The sequence below is a fragment of the Seriola dumerili genome, unplaced genomic scaffold, assembly GCF_002260705.1.
Source record: "Seriola dumerili isolate Sdu_G_001 unplaced genomic scaffold, Sdu_1.0 BDQW01000081.1, whole genome shotgun sequence".
In the NCBI taxonomy this organism is placed as follows: Eukaryota; Metazoa; Chordata; class Actinopteri; order Carangiformes; family Carangidae; genus Seriola; species Seriola dumerili.
In genome coordinates this window covers 3,630,217-3,651,895 of record NW_019174336.1, presented here as the reverse complement: position 1 = coordinate 3,651,895, position 21,679 = coordinate 3,630,217, and the positions used below count along the sequence as shown (strand labels likewise).

At 41.0% G+C, this 21,679-nt stretch overlaps 1 protein-coding gene across 1 annotated transcript in view; it reads right to left on the bottom strand.

The window, feature by feature from the left end:
• Window positions 1–21,679, bottom strand: part of LOC111221104 (myosin-11-like) — a 67,423-nt gene that overhangs the window by 14,105 nt on the left and 31,639 nt on the right. Inside the window, exons 6-8 of the mRNA XM_022744434.1 lie at window positions 13,675–13,792; window positions 12,798–12,988; window positions 12,607–12,685 (exon numbers count right to left, since the gene is read on the bottom strand). Coding sequence (XP_022600155.1) covers window positions 12,607–12,685; window positions 12,798–12,988; window positions 13,675–13,792 — 388 coding nt within the window. The remainder of the gene's footprint in view (window positions 1–12,606; window positions 12,686–12,797; window positions 12,989–13,674; window positions 13,793–21,679) is intronic.

Genomic DNA, 21,679 nt, shown 5'->3' with positions numbered 1-21,679 from the left:
CACTGACAAGGATGAATTTACTGAGCATTTGCTGGTGTGATCAGTGATTGACAGCAGAGAGAAGATGAATATATGGTACAAACAGGTAAGATTAAATAGACAGGAAAGTTCTCAGTACATAAAAACTGAAAAGGAGCAACTTGACAAATAAAAACAACACAGAAAGGAGGTAAAGTGAGAATCAACACACTGATTTACCCTTGTCCAGGGGGAAAAAAAGTGTATTCTTCTTTATTTCAAATATTTTCAGTTATAGTGCCTTCACCGAGGCATTAACTGGGGTTTCTTTAAACTTGTATTAAATGTCTTCCCTGGCCACTAGGGGGCAGAAGAACTCCACAGAAGCTGGAAAACACTCAGCTCTGACATATTATCAATATACAAGTTGTTATGGCTAACATATTAGCAAACAGCTGCCTAGTTCCACATCCTGCAGACCTAGAATTCAGTTACTCGTGACTTCACTTGGACTTCAACCTTTTGACTTGTATTGATTTGATACCCTACACATCCACAGATTGAAAGGTGTGTTTTGTAAAGTGTGCAGGAAATCAACTCATCATTTTCCGGACAAACAAATATATATTGAATCAATGAAACACCAGCTAATCATTTTGCTCAAGCAGGAGAGAAAGTTGCGTTTGTATAGACCGACAAAATAATTTCTCACTTGAAACACAAAGTTTGGACTTGGGTTTTGCTTGGAGCTTGTTGGGGATTGACTCAGAATTGCATAGCCAAGTCTTTTGATTTGCAAAGCAATAATTTGTCCCACCTTTGCACACACTGTAGATAATACGCTACAATAAGCTGCTGGACTCCTGTTTCCATCACCATGTATCAGACAGAAACTCAAGCAAACAACAGTTTCATCACTTCATGCAGTAAAAATCGCACAGTCATAGCAAGTTTGTTATTATTTTAGTACCAAGACAAAAACTGCAACAGGGAAAGAATCAAAGAGTGAAATTTACATCTGTGAGGCCATTTTGATTAGTACGATTGAAGAGCAAGTGCTTTAGAGTCTCGCCGTGGTTCGAGTATTCGAGTCATCATGCGGATTGAGTGCGGTGCTTTAATCATGCAAGGAGATGCGCTTAAAAAACCTGTAGTGCCATGCTGCCGTGCCGTCTCCATGTAGAGAAGATGCAAGATTTGCATTTCATGCAAAGGCATCAAAATTGTTGGTCGTGAATTGTTTTTTTTTTCTTACCGATCCCATTCCAGAGTCAGCCACTGAGCCTCGACCAGAGTCTGTGGTTTGTGTTTTGCTCCTTGGTTCTGAACCAGAGTTCGCAGCTCTGCCTCCTACTGGACAATCAATGCGCGCAGTGATCTGATTACTTTTGATGCCTCTCTGAGCTGACTGAGTCTCCTTCTGACTGGTTTGCCTGAGAGGAGGAGTCACAGTGATGCAGGGAACTGGACTCTCCTCTGGTCCAGCGCTGCTCGGTGTGGTCTTGAGAGCCACTGCAGAAGCAGACTTCAAGGCTTGTCCTACTCCTAAACCGGGACTTTGAGGGGAACCGGAAGGAGAGACTGGATCCGTACCAGAGAATTTACTGATCAGGTCTTTGACGCTGCCAGCTCTTTGCAGCTTTGTACTACGGGACAGGCCTGTAGATGGTTTCTTATGACTGGCTCTCCAGGCCTGCTCTGCCTCTTCTTCATTGGTCTGGTGAGGACTGAGTGGTGACTGGGAGGAAGAGGAATCGGTCGAGTGCTGAAAGAGTTGAACACAATAACAGACCCCCAAAAAACTGTTAAGCAAGAGTCTGAGTAGCAGATGTATCAGGTTAGTGGTGGGTAATATGACTGACAATATAAATTTACCATACAGTTTAGATAATGCTATTGCTTTAACAGTTCTGGGTATGTTATACCATTGCGCGCAATGTCATGTGAGCACAGCTGTTTAATGGCAATGGTGGATGCTAGACTTTAGCAAATTCCTGGACTTGGCAATGGATTAGACAAAAACAAACATTCCTAATTATATGTGTATATGACATTACTATTGCAGACTATGCACCACTTAAGAGCGAACATTGTGGCTACAAGTGGTAGGTTAATTATGGGATGATGCCAGATTGGATTTCCTTTCATTACCAAAGATTCTCTTGAGCCAGTTACTTAAAGACATTATCATTAAAGAGGAATTCCACTGATTTTACACATCAGTTTGTTTACAGGTGTTGGGGGCACTATTGCATATGAACAAAGTTGTACAAAGCATTGTGCCTCCAGAGGGAGCTAATCCTTCTGGAGAGAAGTGAGTTTATCAAGCCTCCGCCCGCTCCTCATCTCAGCTTGAGGTTATAGGCTCATGGCTACGCTAGCTGCTACTAGCATAACACACCCGAATCTTCCACAGAACTTTCAGTGATCAAGTTGCATTGTTGGTAATGTAGGCACCAGGTTTTGACAAGGAAGAAGTGTGGAACGTGTGGAATAAACAAGACGATATCTCTTTAGTTCTGCTGCGTCAGTTTTGATACTTTGATACTGTCCATTGTGAGTCCAGTAATGTAATATAAATGCAATGGTAAGTTCGATTTTTCAGTGACATGACTGAGTTGGACCACAAGCAGGACACAACAAACATGTATCCTGGTAAGACACAACATGCCATCTACTTTGTGTTTTATGTACCTGTGTTTTAAATCTGTATCGCGTGGCTCAGGGGTACGAGTGGGTGGTCCACTAATCAGAAGATCGTTGATTCGATTCCCCGTTCCTCCAGTCCGCATTTGGGCAAGATACTGAACCCTAAATTTCCCCTGATGTGCCATCGGCGTGTGAATGTGTGTCTATAGTAAAAATGTGCTACATGTGCTCGGAAAAGTTGTATGAATGTGTGTGTGAATATGTGAATGTTGCTTCCACTGTAAAGCGCTTTGAATGGTCAATAAGACCAAAAAGTGCAGATGAAAGTGCAGGCCATTTAAAATACAGTGTAAGTGTAGCACACACAGAGAAGAGTAATCAAGTCAGCACATTAGTCAGCATTAGCTGCTGGTCATACCAGACCAAGTAAGACTGTGGTGGCAGAAGAAAGACTGTGTAACTTCTTCTATAAAGAAGTAAAATGAAATAGTCTTTAGTAGTTTACACAAACACTGAGTAAATCTGGAGTCAGCTGTTAGAACCAGACCAAACTTCATTCCATCACTTTAATTTGAACTTTGAATTATTCCTTGAAAGCAGCATGTTAATAGTTAAAATCTAGTCTCTAACTCTGGGACCTTTGTGTAGTGTGTAGATGTTGTTGACTGTTGAAATGCATACATAATGACATGAAGCCCGGTGTGTGCGTTTGTGCGCGCGTGTGTGTGTGTGTGTGTGTGTGCATGTTCCTATCTGACATAAATCCCCCTTGAGAAACTGCAACATCTGCTCGCTCATCTGAAAAAAATCTCCACCCTCCCCTGAAACACAGCATCCCACTTTCTCACACACACAAATTAAAAAAAGGCAGATAGAATAGATGGACAAAGAGACAGACAGAGAGACTCTATAATTCAAAAACTCAACTCAAACACTAAAAAAAAAAGAGAAAAAGAACAGAAAATGGCAGCATTGTTTTTTGTTTTTTTTTGCCAAAAAGCCACTTGAATAAATCCAACTTTAATTAACAATCCTAAACAAGAAGGCCGATGGCACTTAGAGAAATGAAGTGGCGAGCATCCAGGGGTTTAACTTTCGGGGCTCGAGGGTCCAAAGCACCGAGTGGCCTTAATCCAGGGACTCGCCTGGCCGGCTTCCCCAGGGATATTGAGCCAGGGCTGGGGTGGGAGAGGAGCCGGGGCCTGGGAAGGCTGCGAGGGAGGGTGGGTGTCTGGGGTTTAGGATCACTGCTAATCACCAGTATTAAAATGTTTACAGGCCGTGGTGGGATTAGCTCTGAGCTGATGATTTTTAATGTTATTATTTTTGCACTGTGAGCTGAGCGCTCAGTTTGGACACAGTGGTTAGTGATGCAATGTGGGTGCTCTCCACTACATATATTCAGGTCAAGATCCCACATGGGGTCACTTGAGAGGCAGATGGGGTGACAGAAGACTGATGAATTAATACTAGTGAATACATTTTGAATAAATTGTCAGATATCTTTGATCTTAATCATGTCAAATAAATTTTGATGCTGTATTTGATGCGTAGAAGTTATTCATCGAGTCCTCAGACACAAAGGAGGAGGAATACTGGGTGCTTGCTGATCTGGTGCCCTTTTGGTAGAATGAAGAGAAGTTGCAAAGAAATCAATCTGTATTTGCGCAGGAGATGGGACGTGGATCTCCTGTGTCAAAGTCAGAGACTTTCTGCACACATCCATCAACCTTCAACTGTGATTTTTCTGACAAACATTCTGAATTCATGACAAAGAAACATTCCTCAGTTTTTAGGAGCTGTTCAACACAGACAAACAGCTTCATTCAGGAAAACCTGGTCCATATTCCCCAAAGTCCTGGACACACACATATACACACACTAACGCACATTGGTCCGCCATTCCCTGTGGCCTCACTACAGTACAGACATATGGCGTAGAGCTCTGCACCATCTGACCCACATATATGACAGCATTGCACCCTGGGAAATACAGCGAATGCCTCGCTGATGTTTGGTGCAGAAGTGCTCTGGGTTTTATTCTCCAGAATAAAAGTTGAGTGGAGGCAGTGAGCACTGTGTCTGTCTGACCCAGACTCAGGAGGTTTTCTGTTTGTACCCGACATGATGACATGCTGCTCTGATTTATAATCTCAAACCAATTTGTTGATCTGAGTACGAAAGATCCGTGATGCTATGATTGTAATTATTCTGCTCTACTTTCATGAGAAAACAAAGCAGCAGAAACCGAGTCTGTAGTGTATGACTAGATCCTACATTTCCCATAATGCCATTTAATAGCAAAGTTTTGTTAGACCTGTCGAAACTCCACACCTCCAATTTGTAATGCAACCTTTCGAGACTGTCCTCCTGTAAAAAAGAAGCCCATAGGTCACCTGTGCAGCAGGTTATTATGACCCATAGTTACGTTTTGTTGCTAGGCGACATCTAGTCGTCGTAGTAATGATGACAGGAGCAAAGGGAAAAGTGCGGTGACGTGGTATAAAGAGAGACAAAGTCCACAACAGGAGGAGGAGGTGGTGGACGGATGGGTCAACAAAACGCAGGACTATGACACAGGAGAGCGGTGTTCCATTCCCATGTGAAACCAGCAGTTTATATTGTAACCATGACAACTAAGATCATCCAAATGTTGAGGAAGTACTTATTTTAACTCAAATCAGGAACTTTTCCTAAACCTAACCAAGCCATGCTCGTTATTATAGTGACCAAGGCAATGAAGGTACGTGCGCCACTGTCCGTGTGTGTATTATTGTAACCGTGAGGTCCGGGACGCCTGCAGTCATGTGGGGCACTATTTCAGGAGACACTCCTATGGGTCGTATCAGACGGTTGAAAAAAAATGACCTTTGTGGTTGTTCAGGTTGGAGGAGTTGTTAAACCTTTCTTTGATGACATCACAATGACATCATCAGGGTCACTATCTCTGACTTGACAAAGCTCCAACTGTTTTTACAGGTTGGACTGAGCTGCCTTGACTGAATTAATCTTAATGAGTAAAATCAGGGGACTGCCCCTTCACAATAACCCTACACCACCCTGGCTCCATCCCCTGGACGTTACAGTGAGAAAAAGCTAAATCAGTGTTGAAGGTGTTGAAACGCTTGTGAGAGTTTCCATGGATTTCTTTGATAGGCAGGCTGGTTTACTCAGAGATCACACAGAGATTCAGCTCATGGCCATCTGCACACACACACACAATAGACAATAAGAATTTTTTTTTTTTCTTTTTAATTCTGCAACAATAAATTTGATCAACTGTCAAGACCAAACCTGTTCCAGCCATTTCAAGCTCAACGATTTCCAAACATTTCATTACTTGAGAGTCTGTGGCCACCTGACGGCATCGGGGATGATGGAGGAGATAAAGCTGTGGTCAATTTTAGCACAATAAACATCTCAGAGTGACAACACAAACTCAAAGAGGACAGGGAGGTGGGTTTTCTGATGACTTAATCTAAGTACTTAATCTTTCTTTGTCTAAGTTTCTCATGTTTGTTTTTCCAGCTCCTTTGATTTGTTTTCTGTTTTCCTACTTGTTTCCTTGATTTCCGTGGTTGTTTCCAACTTCTTGTCGTTTTCTAGCTTCTTGAAATTGTTCTTCTAGTTTCTTCGGGCTGTCCAAACTTTTTTGTGGTTGCTCTTTAGTTTCTGGTTGTTTCATGTCTCCCTGTTTGTCTTCTAGTTTTCATGGTTTCAATGTTCTTTCTTATGGTTGCATTCCAGCTCTGCTCATTTTCTAGTTTCTTCCGGTTGTCCTTCTTCAGCTTGATCTCTTGCTTTTCATTGTTGTTTTCCAGCTTGTCCTTTACACATTATCTGGCTTCTTTAGCTTGCTGTCAGGATCATTCGGGCTATTGTTTTTCTAGCATCTGGTTGTTCTTTAGCTTCTGTAAGTTGACTTACACTTTCTTCAGGTTGTTTTCTAGCTTCACGAGGTGTGTTCTGTTGTATTAAGCTTCTTACAGCTGTTTCCCAGGTGTTTAGGCCGTGTCCATCTTTTTCATGTTTCATTCCTGTCTCACTATTTCACTGTTTGTTTGTTTTTTTAGCTGTAGTTGTATGTAGTTTTATATGTTCTTATGGTTGTTTTTTGGCTTGTCTTTTAGCTTAGCTTCCGTTTTTTTTGTTACTTTGGGTTGTGTTCTGCCTTTTCACACTCGTCTCGCGTCTTTGTGGCCTGTGTGCTACCTGTACATGGTTGTTTGTAGTTGTTTTCTGGCTTTTTGGGTTTTCTCTTGGTCATTTTCAAGCTCCTTTTAATTGTTTAATTTAGTTGTCTCTCTTAGAATATATTTTAATTGCGTGCTTCACACAGCTGAGAGAAGCTGATTACTGTGCTTGGATGATATGTAGTAAGTTTGTGTGTGTGTGTGTGTGTGTGTGTGTGTGATTCTACGTCTCAGTGTCTTCAGTTCACACTGTATTTGCAGAGAATCTCACAAACATGACTTTTACCCTCAGTTCAAATTTTCTCTCTTCACATTTCACTTGAAACGTCTCAAAGTCAAGAGTTATCAGTGTGACACACACCGATCACCTGAACATAAAACAGCGTCAAAATAACCGTTGTGCAAGTTGTCGGAGTGACAAACAGATGCAAACAAGCGGTTGCGCTTTAATACAACACCAATGCAAAACTATCACAGCATCACGGAGAGAGAGAGAGAGAGAGAGAGAGAAAAAACACCAGCGCGATGGAAAAATAACCAATTAGTGGCAGCAGTCTTGTGTTGGACACGTACGTTTCTTGCAGAGAGCAAAGTGTTGAGCTACGTTTGGCCTGAGGCAATCTGCTTGGCAATATGTTCCTGTGTTGTTGTTGTTGCCCCCCCCCCCGCCACACACACACACACACACACACAAACACACACAATCCTCCCCTCCCCACGGCTGTAAATAACAGAGCTTAAACAACCAACCGGCGCTCTGTCCTCGACTTAAGGCCCGCCGCTTTTACACTTTGTGTAGCCGACAATTATCCCTTCAGCAGGAATATTTGTTACAAATCAGGCTCAGGATCTGCTCAAACTAATCCTGGATCTCTCTTTATTTAATGTGGGAATGACAAAAACAATCAGGGGGTTTATTTTATTAGTGTAAGCCTAATCTATTAGTGATATGTTAAATATGGAAAATTAAAAACAGCTTATTAAGAGTCCCCACATGTCGGTAAACTGGAGAAAATGTCTATATCTCATTTTGTCTGTTTATATTGTGAATATGAACCAGTAAATTTCACTGTGGAGAAAAGTACAGAACTCCTGCATCTGTCCGAAATGAAAACTCTATATTATAGAACCATATTTAAATAGTATAAAACAGAAATCCTCAGTTCGTCTCATCCCAGATTGACCTTTACAAAACATATTTTTCCAAAACATTTTCCCACGAGCATAAAGTGCTGCAGAGGTTCGGTCTGTTCTACACCTCAGACGTTTTCATCTGACGACTACTCACACCTGTGTCCAGCCTTTAGGTTGGAGATGTTGATGTTGATGTGCTCTTATGAGGTTTTCGGAGAGACTTATGTGTTTTTCATAGTTCCTCAGAGTGGTTTCTGTCTCTGTGCAGTTTGAGGGAACGGGGACTGTGTAGTTCATCCAGCTGCTCCTCTCAAACAACCCATTAACAATTCATACCTGGTCTTGCAGGATAATTCAAATTAATAAATACAGTAATGATAATGATAATAATAATATAACTTTGCCCTCATATCTGTGTATATGAACCTCCTTGGTCCTGTGTTTTAGTGTCTGTCTTTGTGTCATATAGAAGGTTTTAAAAGTCCAAACATACAGTCAAAGCTGAGTTCAGATAAATGGTTAGAAACTGAATTATAATTTTTATAGGTTTGGTCGTTCAGTAAAAACATACGTGAAATTGTGTTTTCACAAGATTTTTCTTTGTGTTTTGGAACAAAGAAAAGAAGTACTGATTTTCTTGCTTCTTTTAAAACAATGTAACTTCACTTTTAAAACTTTTGAGGGAAGCTCTGGTTTGAGTTGTTGGTTTTTGGCTCATTATTCTTGCCCACGATGCAGATCTACGTTCTGTGCCTTGCATCCATTTTTTGAGACATCGAGGGACGCTTAATAAATGTGTTTATAATTAATAAATATGTTGATGCTGTCACACACTGTATATGAGACAAAACGCATACAGCCGACTGCACATTTTACAGTGAATAAATCTGGGATGGATCGGTGAATATACAAAAAGCTTTTTATTAAATCTAATCTAGATCTATTAAATTTATATCTAATCAGAATGATGTGTGATTATACAAATCCTGGGTCATTTTCTGACAGATTAACCACAAATAATCTGATAAAAAGGTTACTGATTCTCTCTTAGGACAGAGCGGTTTGAAGCAGGGTGAAGCGTGAGACTGAGGGCTGAAGATGTCGAGGGTTTGAATCCCTGTCCACTGAGACCTTCTGCACAAAACACAAACAGCAGGAAGTCGTCTGACTCCTGTTTGATGAACAAATTATTTTGGGGGATCAGGGTGAAAAGCTGCCACGAGCCAAATTCTGTAAAGTCTGTCAGCGGTAAAATCCACTTTTGCACCAAAGCTGACCTATTTCCTTTTAAATCCACTTTACAGGTGACTTCAGCTGTCAGGACATTAAATCAATGACGAGGTGACAGGTGTGTATTTTTGTCAAACCCTCAATTAATGTTTTGGCAGATTACAGTTTGCCCCAGAAATGACTTATTCAGTAACATAAACCATCAGGAATAACATGTTTCTCTGCACCTTTGAGGAACAGCAAGGACAATACTGAATCTAACTTTTTGTATGTTTTTTCAGTTTTTAAGAAATGAGGAGATTTAAAAAAAAAATTAATTATGGCTCAACACATGGGCAGAGCTAAGATGGAGAGTCTCCTGGTAAAATAATGAGCAGTGCACTTAAAGGGAAGGGTGTGTGTGTCTTGCTTGAGACAGTGCTTTCCTGACAAACTGGAAGTATTGTATAAAGTAAGATTTCCATGACTTTTCTGATTATAAAGCAGGTCTAGGTTCTATATTAATACAGTTAAAGTATCAAAGCCTCAGTCCACAGAGAAACGCACACAGCCTGTATTCAGAAACTGAGCCTTAAAACCAGCTGTCAGAACTTCCTGAACTTTGTGATGTCACAACAAAGCAGTCACTGCTGTCAGCCATGTCCGAAGTCGGCCCCTACCTGGACCCACCATCCAAACCTTGCAGGATTTGGTTTCTCTAAGTGTTTACCTGAAATCTGCTACATTTTTATTTGATCACCCAGAAAACAGTCAGCCAATCAGAAGAAGGGGCTCATAGCCTCCTCTCAGAGGAGATGTTAAACTACACTGAAATGATTTTTGGTTCTTAAAACCACAAATATATCTTCTTATGGAGCAACACTTCAAATAAAAACAGCAGAAGTGTAAATTAAGGGACCTTTGAATACTTAATATTTAAATGCAGTATACATCGACCACATCGTAGAGTGGATCAGTAGGTGCCTGTAGCACATACCCATTTTGTAATACATAGAGAAATAGTCAAGGTGTAGCAGCTGGTAGCTAATGTGATAAAACTGCAGATTTTCTGCAGAGCTGCTGATGGAACACATTGAGCACACAAATCATACAGACGGGCGGACGAGAGCTGGATTAGAGTGGAGGAGTGGCTCGAGAAGTTTCCACAGATGTGTTGATTCTTAATTATCCATTGTGATCCACTGAAAATGATCATAACTGATACTGAACGAATGCAACCGGAGCACAGCTGTTAAATGTGAAGAAGCGTTTTAAAATCAAACTCACTCACTCCATAGATTTTCTTTCGGCTGCAGTTTCACTTTTAACTCCCAGTGAGAAATCTGCTATTTTTCCAATGAAAATCTGCAAAACTGGAAAACGATAATGTTCATGCGCGTTGCGTTTCTGTGCTGGAGACGCAGCATGTTGGCAGCTGGCCTGTCTGCTGTTTGTGTTTAAACTTCACAAGTTAAACTGTGATGACACTTTGACAGGTTTTCTGTTATAATAAGACTCCAAACCAGGTTTCTTCCCTCATCGTTTCCTGTCACAACTGTGTCAGTTTATTATGCTTTTTATTTATTTATTTATTTATTTCAGGGAAAAGATGCTAAAAGAGAGATAGAAACACACAAAGGGAGAGAGATAGAGCGTGTGTGTGTGTGTGTGTGTGTGTGTGTGTAGGCCTGATCTGTGTGTGTGACAGACAGAGCCAGATGAGCAGGCAGATGTTTCCTCTGTCTCTACTCCGACTGTCTGAGAAAGACTGACAACAGCTGGACCAATGCCAGACACACACAGACACACACACACACGCATGCACACACGCACGCACGCACACACACGCACGCATGCACACACACACGCACGCACACACACACACACACACACACGCATGCACACACACACACACATACACACACACACACCCACACACACGCATACACACACACACACACCCACACACGCATGCACACACACACACACACACACGCATGCACACACACACAGAGGTAGACTCTGTTTTACCACAACAAAACTTCCATGAGCAGTTTTATTTTGCGTTTCATTTTTATTTTGAGACGGTTTTTCGTCCTCTGGGTCTGAACTCTGAATCTTCTGAATCTTGCTGAGCAAAGACATTTTGTTTTGTCCGATTGAGTCAATGCAACAGCAACACCCGCTTCATATCGCAGTTATTTCGGTGTTAATTTGTCCTTAAATTTCACTCACTGACGAGTCAACTTGTGGATAATTTCATGGCACATCTCAGGAATTAAAAAAGAAATATTCAAATGAAACAATCTGAGGAGAGATCCATTGTTTACAAGAAGGGAGTCGTGTTCATCCAGTCTGACGTAGAACGAGTTCATGTTGACGTTTCAGTAAAGGAGAGACTGTCTCCACACCATAAACCAAAGAGACTTAATATTTAAAATCTTTCTCTGAGCCTGTGATTGGTCATGACTGACTAACATATTTTACTACCGAATGTATGATGATCTATGGCTGCAACTATTATTAATATCATTAACGTTTAATATAACAACTATAGTTAAGTTTGGGGAGGCTAGCGAGACATGGTTTGTCGTATAAAAATTCTGTTAAATTTGAAGCTTCTCAGACATTATTTTATCAAAAGAGGAGGAGGAATTTAATTGGAAATGAGTGTCAAGCTCAAATCCTCCATAAAAGACTTACTGTCCGACTCACAGCCATGTTTCTGTGGGAAAAGTTGTCCTCCATGCTATTGGGACTTGAAGGCAAGTATACGTAACATGAAAGAAGAAATTTAAGCAATGATTCACTCCTGCGTAGAACTTTAATCAACAACTCACTGAGTGCGTTACACCTTAGAAGAACACAAATAACACACTCATGATTGGACGTCCTGAAGGTAACGCAGCCTCGGCCTCAGACCAAACGAACGGACGGGATGTGTACGTTAAAGTTATTAATACCGTGACTGCAAGTGAAAGCTGAGCCTTGATGGAGAAAGAAGTCAAACATATGGGACAGCAGATACACATTTTCACAGGTTTCTCTTTATCTGTGTCCATCAAACTAGCTGCATTTGCAGAGGTGAGGCATCTCCCATGTCAGGGGTCGGGGTGGAGGGTAACATGAAGTCATTTATCTGGTGCAGGTAGGGATAACATTCCCAATGTCTCCTGTATAATCTTAACACCTGCAGCACAAAGACCCTCAGCAGATCTTTTACAGGGTGCAGGTTTTACCCTTGACCAATCACATTGCTCCTTCTGACTCAATCTTTCCAAAAAGATTTGAAAAGATTGACTTGTGTTTTGAGATTCAGCTATACAGTACCCTCAACCTTACAGAAGGATAGATAGGGGTAGGTGTGTTAGTTTGATTATGGACCATTGTTAGGCACAGCTACATCTACAAACAACTAATTAACACTGCAGGGCGCTGTGAGAAAATCAGAGTTAGACTGTACCATGTTGTTGTTTTGCTCTGTCTCGTTCTTTCCCTGCATGTTGCTGTCTCTGTTGGTGGAGGTTTCCTCTCCGTCTGACCTGAAGGACAAAGACATCACAGCTTCAGATTAGAGAGTCAAAGTCATCAAAGTGAAGCTAAAGAAGCTTTTCTAGTCTGTTACTTTTTAATCAGAATGTGGTGTTTGTGCACCTGTGGGACTGTTGGAGTATTTTCTGCGTGAAGCGGGTCAGTCTCTGGGTCTCTTCCTGGTACTTCTGCAGGTCCTGGGTCAGCAGGTTACGCAGCGCGCACAGAGCCTCCTCCTGGAACACCAGCCCGTCTGACTGGACCAAACGCTCGGCGATGGAGGCCTGAAGCTCCCGACAAGCGCACGACTGAAACTAGGGAGGAAAATAATGAACAAAATGTTTTTAGTAATGGGCTCAACAGGAGCTGCAGTGAGGAAATACAGCAGTTACACTGGTCTAGTTAAACACTCCTGACTTCTCCGCTTCTCAGTCCACAGCGACCAACACAGTTTGTCTTTGTCGCAGTTTCTTGCCCTGCCTTGACTGATCACCGGCCTTTGATAATACTCTTCTCTATCAGCAGTGTTACAACATGTTTTCTTCATGCCTGAGCACTGAAGTTCATTCTTGACCCTGAGATCAACATGTGTGACAAAATAATCTGCACTCAAGGTCCACTTACTAGCTTTTTTTCAGAGCGTGGACCTTGAGTTCAGATTATTATGTCACACTTATAATAGATGTTTTTAAAAGTCTTTGATATTATGTAATGATCACTTGAAATGGTTAGGAATTAACACCCAAATGACAAATAATTATGATGATTATTAATAGTAGTTTATTAAATCATAGTAGCCATCTGATAAATGTTTAATATTGATCATATTGATTGTGTATGAAACTATAACAGTGTAATTCCATTATATTAGCAATATATATCACCAAATATCACATTTTGAACAAAACCTAAGGATTATGTGCCTTTGCTTATTTCCTCACTTTTTGACATTTTTTAACCCTTTGTGATCGGTGTGTATGATATCACTGTGGTCACTTACAGCGGACGTCTGAAGGCTGAAACTTCCCTTCACCTCTTGTTCGCTCTGTTTCTTCCTCTCCTGAAGGTTAAAGAGCTCAGTGGTCAGCAGCTGTCGACGGCCTTCAATTTGAAAGAGTCTGAAAACACACAAATACAGAAACTTTACAAAAAATACTTCAACTCTACTCAACCTACTTTAGAATTCACACTTTGTCATTCACACTTTCAAAAACAGATTCATTTTGCTGGTAATTCAATGAATTTGGTTGAATTCCAGGACTACTTCACTACAACTTCACTTTCTGCACTAACCATTAATCATTTTTGAGATAATGACTGCAGGGAGGATTAGATTTCTTTTTGTGAACGCACGCAGAGGAAGCTTTTACCCTCAGGTGCTGCTGCTCAACAACTTGAGCAGCTCCTGAACTCTGTGAAAAGGACAAGACAGGGCAAACCTTTCTGATCTGCCTGAGAAAACACTGATGACAGCTACAGCGTCCAATCCTCTCTGCAACATTTAAATGATTGAATAGGTTTTGATAGGTTCCTTTTTGTTTTCTTTTGTTTCAGAGGTCGTCCAGGGACAAAAATTAAGGTTAAACACGGTCTTGGGATGTGAACCATCAACCCTCTGGCCTCACTTCCTGATTTCTCAAAGCACTTCACTTTCCCTCCCGTCAGTCTCTGCAGGTCCGGAAACCTGAACCAGCGACTTTCCCACATCAAACCCTCCTGACCCGTGGGCTCCTGTCACCCTGTTTAACATGACACTGTTCCTTCCTTAAACAAACATGGCTGCGTTGTGTTTTCATAGATACACACAGAGCTGAACAGCTGAGGCAGAGTGAGTCATTAATTCTCCCTGTTTCAAGTCAACAGCAGTCAAATATTCAAAACCGCATTCAGCTACAGTTCAACGGGTCATGTGACCGTGAACACTGCAGGAGTCACGCATGTACTGTCATTTATATCAGGATCACTGTCTAGGAACTGCTGTTAAACCTATAGTGCAAAAGTACAGAGTAGCAACAGTAGTGCAGATGTAGTAACAACAGTAGGAGTTGGAGTTGGAGTCATACAGTCAGTGCTAACGCTAGCAGCAGCAGTAACAATAGTGGTTGCTGCAGTGGTAGCAGTACTAGCACTACTTGTTGCAGTAGTAGCACTAGTTATAGTACTAGCATTAGCCTGTGTAGCAGTATAGAAGATGTACTAGAAACAGAGGGGACAGTAGCATATAATATAGTTAGCATAGTATAGTCATATAAGTGTAACAGTAGTAGTGTTAATGTTTCTAACAGTTGTACTGCTGGTTGTTGTAGCTGAAGAAGTAGCTATAATGCAGTAGCCCACTACTATCAATATGACTAGTAGCATCAGTGTGTTAGTATTTCTAATAGTAGCAGTTATTACTTTTAATATTAATCAGTATAGCAGTGTAATGTAGTAGTAGTACCACTAGTACTACTATAGTAGATGTAGAAGCTGTGGTAATAATTCATAAATAGTATTAGTTACAGTAGTACAAGCTCTTGTACTAATGGTATTACTAATAGCAGAAGTGTAATAGTATTTACAGTGCTGGTGCTAGTATGTGTATTATTAGTACTGCTAGTGGTGGTAGTAATAGCAAATGAGACAGCAACATTAGCAGTACTAGTAACACTAGTAGTCAGTGCAGTAGCAGTACCACTAACAGCAGCAGTAGTAGTATGGGGGGGGGGGTCACTAACAGGATTTATTAAAAGTCTATATATGAACTCATGCTAACAGCATCATTACAGCCTGACATGAAGGCCCCGGCAAAGTTGTGCACTCAGATGTCTGAGTGTAATGGAGCATCTGTCCACTGGGAGCCACTAAACCTCTGTGACAGAGTGTGAGAACAGCAGGTGATGAGAGGCACAGAAGTGTTTTGTTTGTGAGGAAGAAGAGGAGGCTCATCTGAGCGAAGCCTTTGATGAACTAACTGAAGAAGTGACATCAACGTGTAGAGAAAAGGCAAATTTGAAGAAATGACACAGACAATGGTACAAAAACACAAAGGCCCTCTGGGAAATATCTTAATGTTGTGTTGATGAGGTTTTCAAGGAGGCCTACGGACTCCTCTGTGTGTGTTGTAAGACTGTTGTGAGAGGGACAGAAATCTGAAGTAAACCACAACATGAGTGATCTGTGATTTACATTCACTCGGCCCTGCCAGAATACATCAACAACAGAATCAGTGTTAGGTTTGAAGGTTTTGAATGTTGGAGGTTTATGTGTATCATTCAGATTTCTCAATATAATATCAGCGTGTTGATGTAAAACTAGCCTGGAATGACTTTTTTTCTCAATATCACAATGTTAATGAAGTAATACTGTATATCTTATAGATATAGGTTTGGCACTTGAAATACTTGTATTTGTAGTTTTTGGTTATTGTTTTCAATAAATTCAAATTTTTGACTAATGATGCAGTAAAAACACCACAAACAATAACAAGTTTATGTAGAAATACTATGAAGATGTGATTTACCTAAGCAAAGCAGCATTACCATGGCAATCCATATGTTAACTATCATAGGCCTGCTCCTGCAGGATGGTGGGAAATTTCCCACTACTTTAACTATAACTCAGAAATCTTCTGGTAATAACCTTGTGCTCAGAAGAAGTGCACTTCTTGAGAGAAATCTTGACATTTCAAGACTCTGAAGCTTAATGCAAATCAGCTACTTTGTCACCTGTCAATCAAAACTGATCTCAGCCAATCAAACGACTTCATTAAAACACTGCATGTGTGTGTGTGTGTGACGAGCTATGAGGAGCGTCATGTTTTGCTGTGAAAAGACTGTAATTACCAATGAATATCTGGGTGTGTGAGATGTTGACAATTTGAGCATCACGCACACAGACCCACACACACACACACACACACACACACACTGTAACAGCTGTCAGTGTGTTCTGATTAGGTGCTTACATACAGAAAAGCGTGAATAGGGCTCCATAATTATGTGAATGTATGTGACAAACACATTTCACTCCATAATTGCAGGTGAAAAATGTGTGGGTGTTATTTATTTATTTATTTATTTTACATTAATGTATCTCACCACTGGCAGCCTGTCACATATATTTTCAGTGTGTCAAGGTTACGCAGGATATATACACTTTGTGTGTGTGTGTGTGTGTGTGTGTGTGTGTGTGTGTGTGTGTGTGTGTTTGTGTGTATTTATAGCACAAACAGAATTCATTTTGAAGAATAAAATCCACCTCAGTGTTTCTATCATGGGCAAAGGTGAACCTGTATGTAAATGAAGATGAATGTTAATTTTTGACTCCACTTTTACTTCATATTGATGTGTTAAAATCCCTCATATAGTATATATGCAGTTACAAGTAAAACTGTATGTGTGAACAGAAGCTACAGGTTCAGTGCTGAAGCGATTCAAACTGACAGACAGAGAATTAAATGGCAGCAATTTTGATTACTGGTCATTTTTACACTAAAGTTTATTCTTTCCTTTGCTAAACAAAAGTTTAAATTGATGAAAATAAAATAATTTGAAAATAATCATTAGATCATTAGTTGTTGCCTTATATACAAAAAAAGAAAAAAGGAAAATGAAAGTGGAACTGAGGAAAATGAACAATGTGGGAGAGGAGGAGGGATGGAAAGATATTTAGAGAAAAAGAAGGGATGAGATCGAGTGGAAAGATTTGAATGAAAATGATAAACAGCTGACAGAAAGGGAGGAAAATAGGACAAACATCTTGAAACAAGAAAAAGTGAAATGAGGAAAAAAAAGACAAGAGGAATGCAAGGAGTAAGCAAAATGTTTCGACAGGGTAAGGAGGAGGAGGAGGAGGAGGAGGAGGAGGAGGAGGAGGAGTAGGAGTGTGAGAGCGTTGTGTTGAATTAAACAACTGTGATGTGTGTTTATACAGGTAAAAGAAAGACAGTACAAGAAGAAAAGCAGAAAAAGAAAGTGAAAGATGAGGAACAAAAAAGAAGAAAAGAAGAGTAATAATAAGAGGCAAAACAGGGGCGTCGTGTAGCGTAGTGGGTTACGCAGGCGCCCCATATATAGAGACCACAGTCCTCGCTGCAGCAGGCCCCTGGTTCGACTCCCGCTTCGGACGGCCCTTTCCTGCGTGTCATTCCCCCTCTCTCTGCCTCCCCATTTCCTGTCTCTCTACTGCCCTGCCCATTAAAGGCACAAAAAGCCCAAAAAATAAATAAAAAAATAAGAGGCAAAACAAAAAAGTTAAATTATAAGATAAGATTAGATTGTAACAAAATCAAGAAGGATCCAGGTGTTGCTCCTCATTGAGGACATCCAGAATATATTCTTCATCCATATTATTATTATGACAAAAATAAATACATAAATAAACAAAGGAAAAAAAACAAAAAAAGGTTCACTTGCTAACTTTTACTGCACCGCAGTCTTCATCAGCAGATGGACTTTGCTAAGTTGTCACGCAGATAGCTCAGTTACTCATATACATATACGACCACCTGATCATGTGACTGATGTTCCAACTGAAGTAAACTCCACCCACTGACAAAGACCATGAGATGTGGTTGGAAAGCCACAGAAAAAGCACGTAAGTGAACCTTGTCTTGTGTTCTTTAAAAGCAACCTTTACTTGCAGCTGCGGGCCAGTGAGCAGCTAAAGCAGCAGCAGGTTATCAGGAAAACAAAACATGTTCCTCTGCTGCACATCTTCAGTCACAATCCTGCTGCCTGCTTTTCTGAACAACAATTTATGACCATAAATGATCATCGTCTGTTTCCAGATCAGTGTGACCTTTGACCTGTGCGGTGTCATTGTCCTACAGAAGGGAAATCCTATCTAACAGGATGCTGTGAGTCAATGAGGCATTCGGGCTTTTCCACCTCGTTAATTGATTTCATGGTCGATATCAGAGGATTTTGAAGATACGAAGAAGAATGAGCAGATTATCCTTCAGAGAATAAGAGGAGGATGATGAAGAGAGGGTTGACAGAGTTCAGCTGGGTGTTTTCCAAACTGCCAGTCCGCCTGTTAGTCTTGGCAACAACAGGAGCTCTCCTTGCGTAACCAGACTCTGTTTCAGTCTATCTATGGGAGAACACCACTGAAAAGTTTGTGTAATTGTTTCTAAATGAGGCATGTTCAAAATTCAGGCTTGTTTTGTGATACTTCTTTAAACCTCTGAAGGAGAATATCACTACCTTTGTCAGTAACTGTCTCCATCAGAATATGAGGAATCTCATACATCTGTCTCACACGGATAGTGTTGGTTTTATTTACCAATACAATGGAGCTGAAGAGAATGAAGTACAAGCTGATCTTTCTGATATTTAAAAGACTAATTGGTAAAGTAATTAATCAACGACAACGAATCACAGGCCCTAACATGTTTTTCCAGAAACAGCTTCCCGGTTACTCTGGGTAATCCACAAAACACTGGAACCATACCAAAGAAATAGTCCCTATAGAAAACTGTAAGCGATGAATTAGGCTGCTCTGACTGAACTGAGCCTTTAATAACAACAACCTGTCGGTGTAAGGGAGTAACAGACGACAAAAACTAAAGAGGATTCTTCATATTTTCACAGATATCTCAAAATACAACAGATTTCTCTGTAGAGGAAAGTGATTTGTAATTTGTGTGAACTGACCCTTTAAAATGCCTTTACTCTAATATTTATAAAGCTTTCATTACATTTATTTTACTGACCATAGTGCTTAAAAACAAACAAACAAACATGGCGTATTCCACTCCACAGGCAGGAAGGTCAAAGGTCAAGGGCACTTCAACAGAGCAGTGGGGTGGACGCTTGTGTTAACAGAGAATCATTGTGACCTTCCTGTTTCTGGAGCGCCTCGGTAACGACTGGGCCAACCTGCTGCTCCGGATGCTGCCAGTGGTAAATAAAGTAATAAATAACACACTTCTGAGAAAGTAAGGAGGTAAACATGTGAGGATGATTAATGGAGGAGTTTAAATGTTCATTGAGCCTTCTCTGTATATCGGGAGTTTATTTACAATTCAGTTCAACCACCGTGACAGAGTCTGATTCATTTAGATTCACCAGGCTCAGTCACCAATAAAACAGGGCTTAAAGAAACAACAGACTTGAGAATCTCGAGGAGTTTGTTTGAAAAAGGAAACAAGTCTGAAATTATCTGAAGCCAGCAAATTCACTACTTTGCTGGTCCATCGTTTTGTTCTCCTCAGCAGCCACCTCTGCTTTTGAGGTTAATCTTTTTCTATGGTCGGTAAATGTATGACATCACCCACAGGATGAGTTAAAACCTGGAGTTGGGTTTATCAATTATCACCGTCCTTATCCTTAATCCATGTCCATCGCTGGAACCAGAAAACATGTGGACAAAGTTTGGCAGAGCGCAGGACACGCTGCGCTGGAACGAGCAAACAGAACCAACAAACCACAGGTGAGTGTGATGGTAAAGACACCCGTCAATCAGAGCAAACACACCCCAAACAGTAACGCCTTAATAACATCTTAATGATTTCCAAAATTGGCATTAGTTAGTGAAAGTTGTCGGCTATAAAAAATGAGAATCGTGACTATTTACGTTCTGTTGACTGTAGTATCCTAGTTAGCTGCTTTGTAGGATGGCAGCGCTTTACATCTGTGGTTCTCAAAGTGGGGTCCAGCAACACTAGGGATCCTTGATCCTGGCAGCCCCCATAGGAAAAGAGAATCATATATTTTCACTATAATTCAATCCATAAGTAACGCAATGACAGAATGTATGACGGTGGTGTATGGGGGTCCGTGGTCTAAATTATGACAGTTTAGGCTCCTTGATGTGAAAACGTTTGAGAACCACAGCTTTACATGATGCTCTTCCTCCTACAGCTTGGTGTGAGAAAAGCCCATTACGTCTGCATTAGCTGTAACACAAGAAGAAAAGGTAACTGCATGGTTGCGACTGAGTTCTCACTTCTAACAAACAGCAGCATGGTTCTCCTGTCAGAGGNTGGGTGGGGGGGGGGGGGGGGGGGGGGGGGGGGGGGGGCATGTTGTGTCAGAAGAGTTTTAAAGGCATCATTATCACCTTGACAAAGAAACTGAACTAAAGCAAGAGTTTTAAAAAGAACTGTTCCAGAAGTTCTCGGTGTGAAAGCTGCTTGTTTCCTGCAGCTTAAGGTCTACTCAGAGAAAAAAAAAAAAGAAAAAAGAATGGCTTTATCTGTGTTCATGAATGTTGCAGAGTCTTAGCCCGATCCTCTTTTCATGCACAAAAACCCAGCCCAGTGTTGTCGCTGACATTACCACATAAGCCTCCCTGAAAGCCAAGGAAAACCCCGGTAAAATGAAAGCAGGGTGACGTCTTCTTCCAGTAAGCCGAGCGGATATGAGATGAGGGTATCATGTCGGGAAGGGCAACATGATCGAGACATGTAGCAGTTTTTTTTTCTTTTTTTTTTTTCATCTCCTCTCATTAAGCCTTTCATCCAAGCTGTGACAGGAGCCAATCAGTCTTGGCGATGAGAACCGGGGTTACTGAGAAATTAGGAGTGGTATATGTGTGTGTGTGTGTGTGTGTGTGTGTGTGTGTGTGTGTGTGTGTGTGTGTGTGCCAGCTTGCACACCTTGAATCCTGAGATGTGTTTTAGCTTGTCTTGTCTGACAGAAGTGAGACCAGTTGAAGTGTTGTTCTGCCAAACTGCTCCTCATGGCAGGATTACAGAGAGTAGGAGCGAACAGGGTGAGGCAGCAGCCACCTACTACCATCTGAAGATTCACTGTCAGCACACAAAATCTAAAAAGAGTCTTTCATTTCCTTACAGCTTAGAAAAAAAATCTAAAGAGGAACATTGTCTGACTGTCTAGAAACTTTTACTGTTACCAACCAGCTTCATACAGGCCCGTACAGACTGAAAACATTGGACGTAGATGGATGGACAAATAGCTTTTTGATCCTGGAGTCTGGTTTTACTTCATGAAGATGTGTGATCCACTGAATCGGTATCGATGCCAGTACTGACATCACTGGGCTGATCAGATTAAATA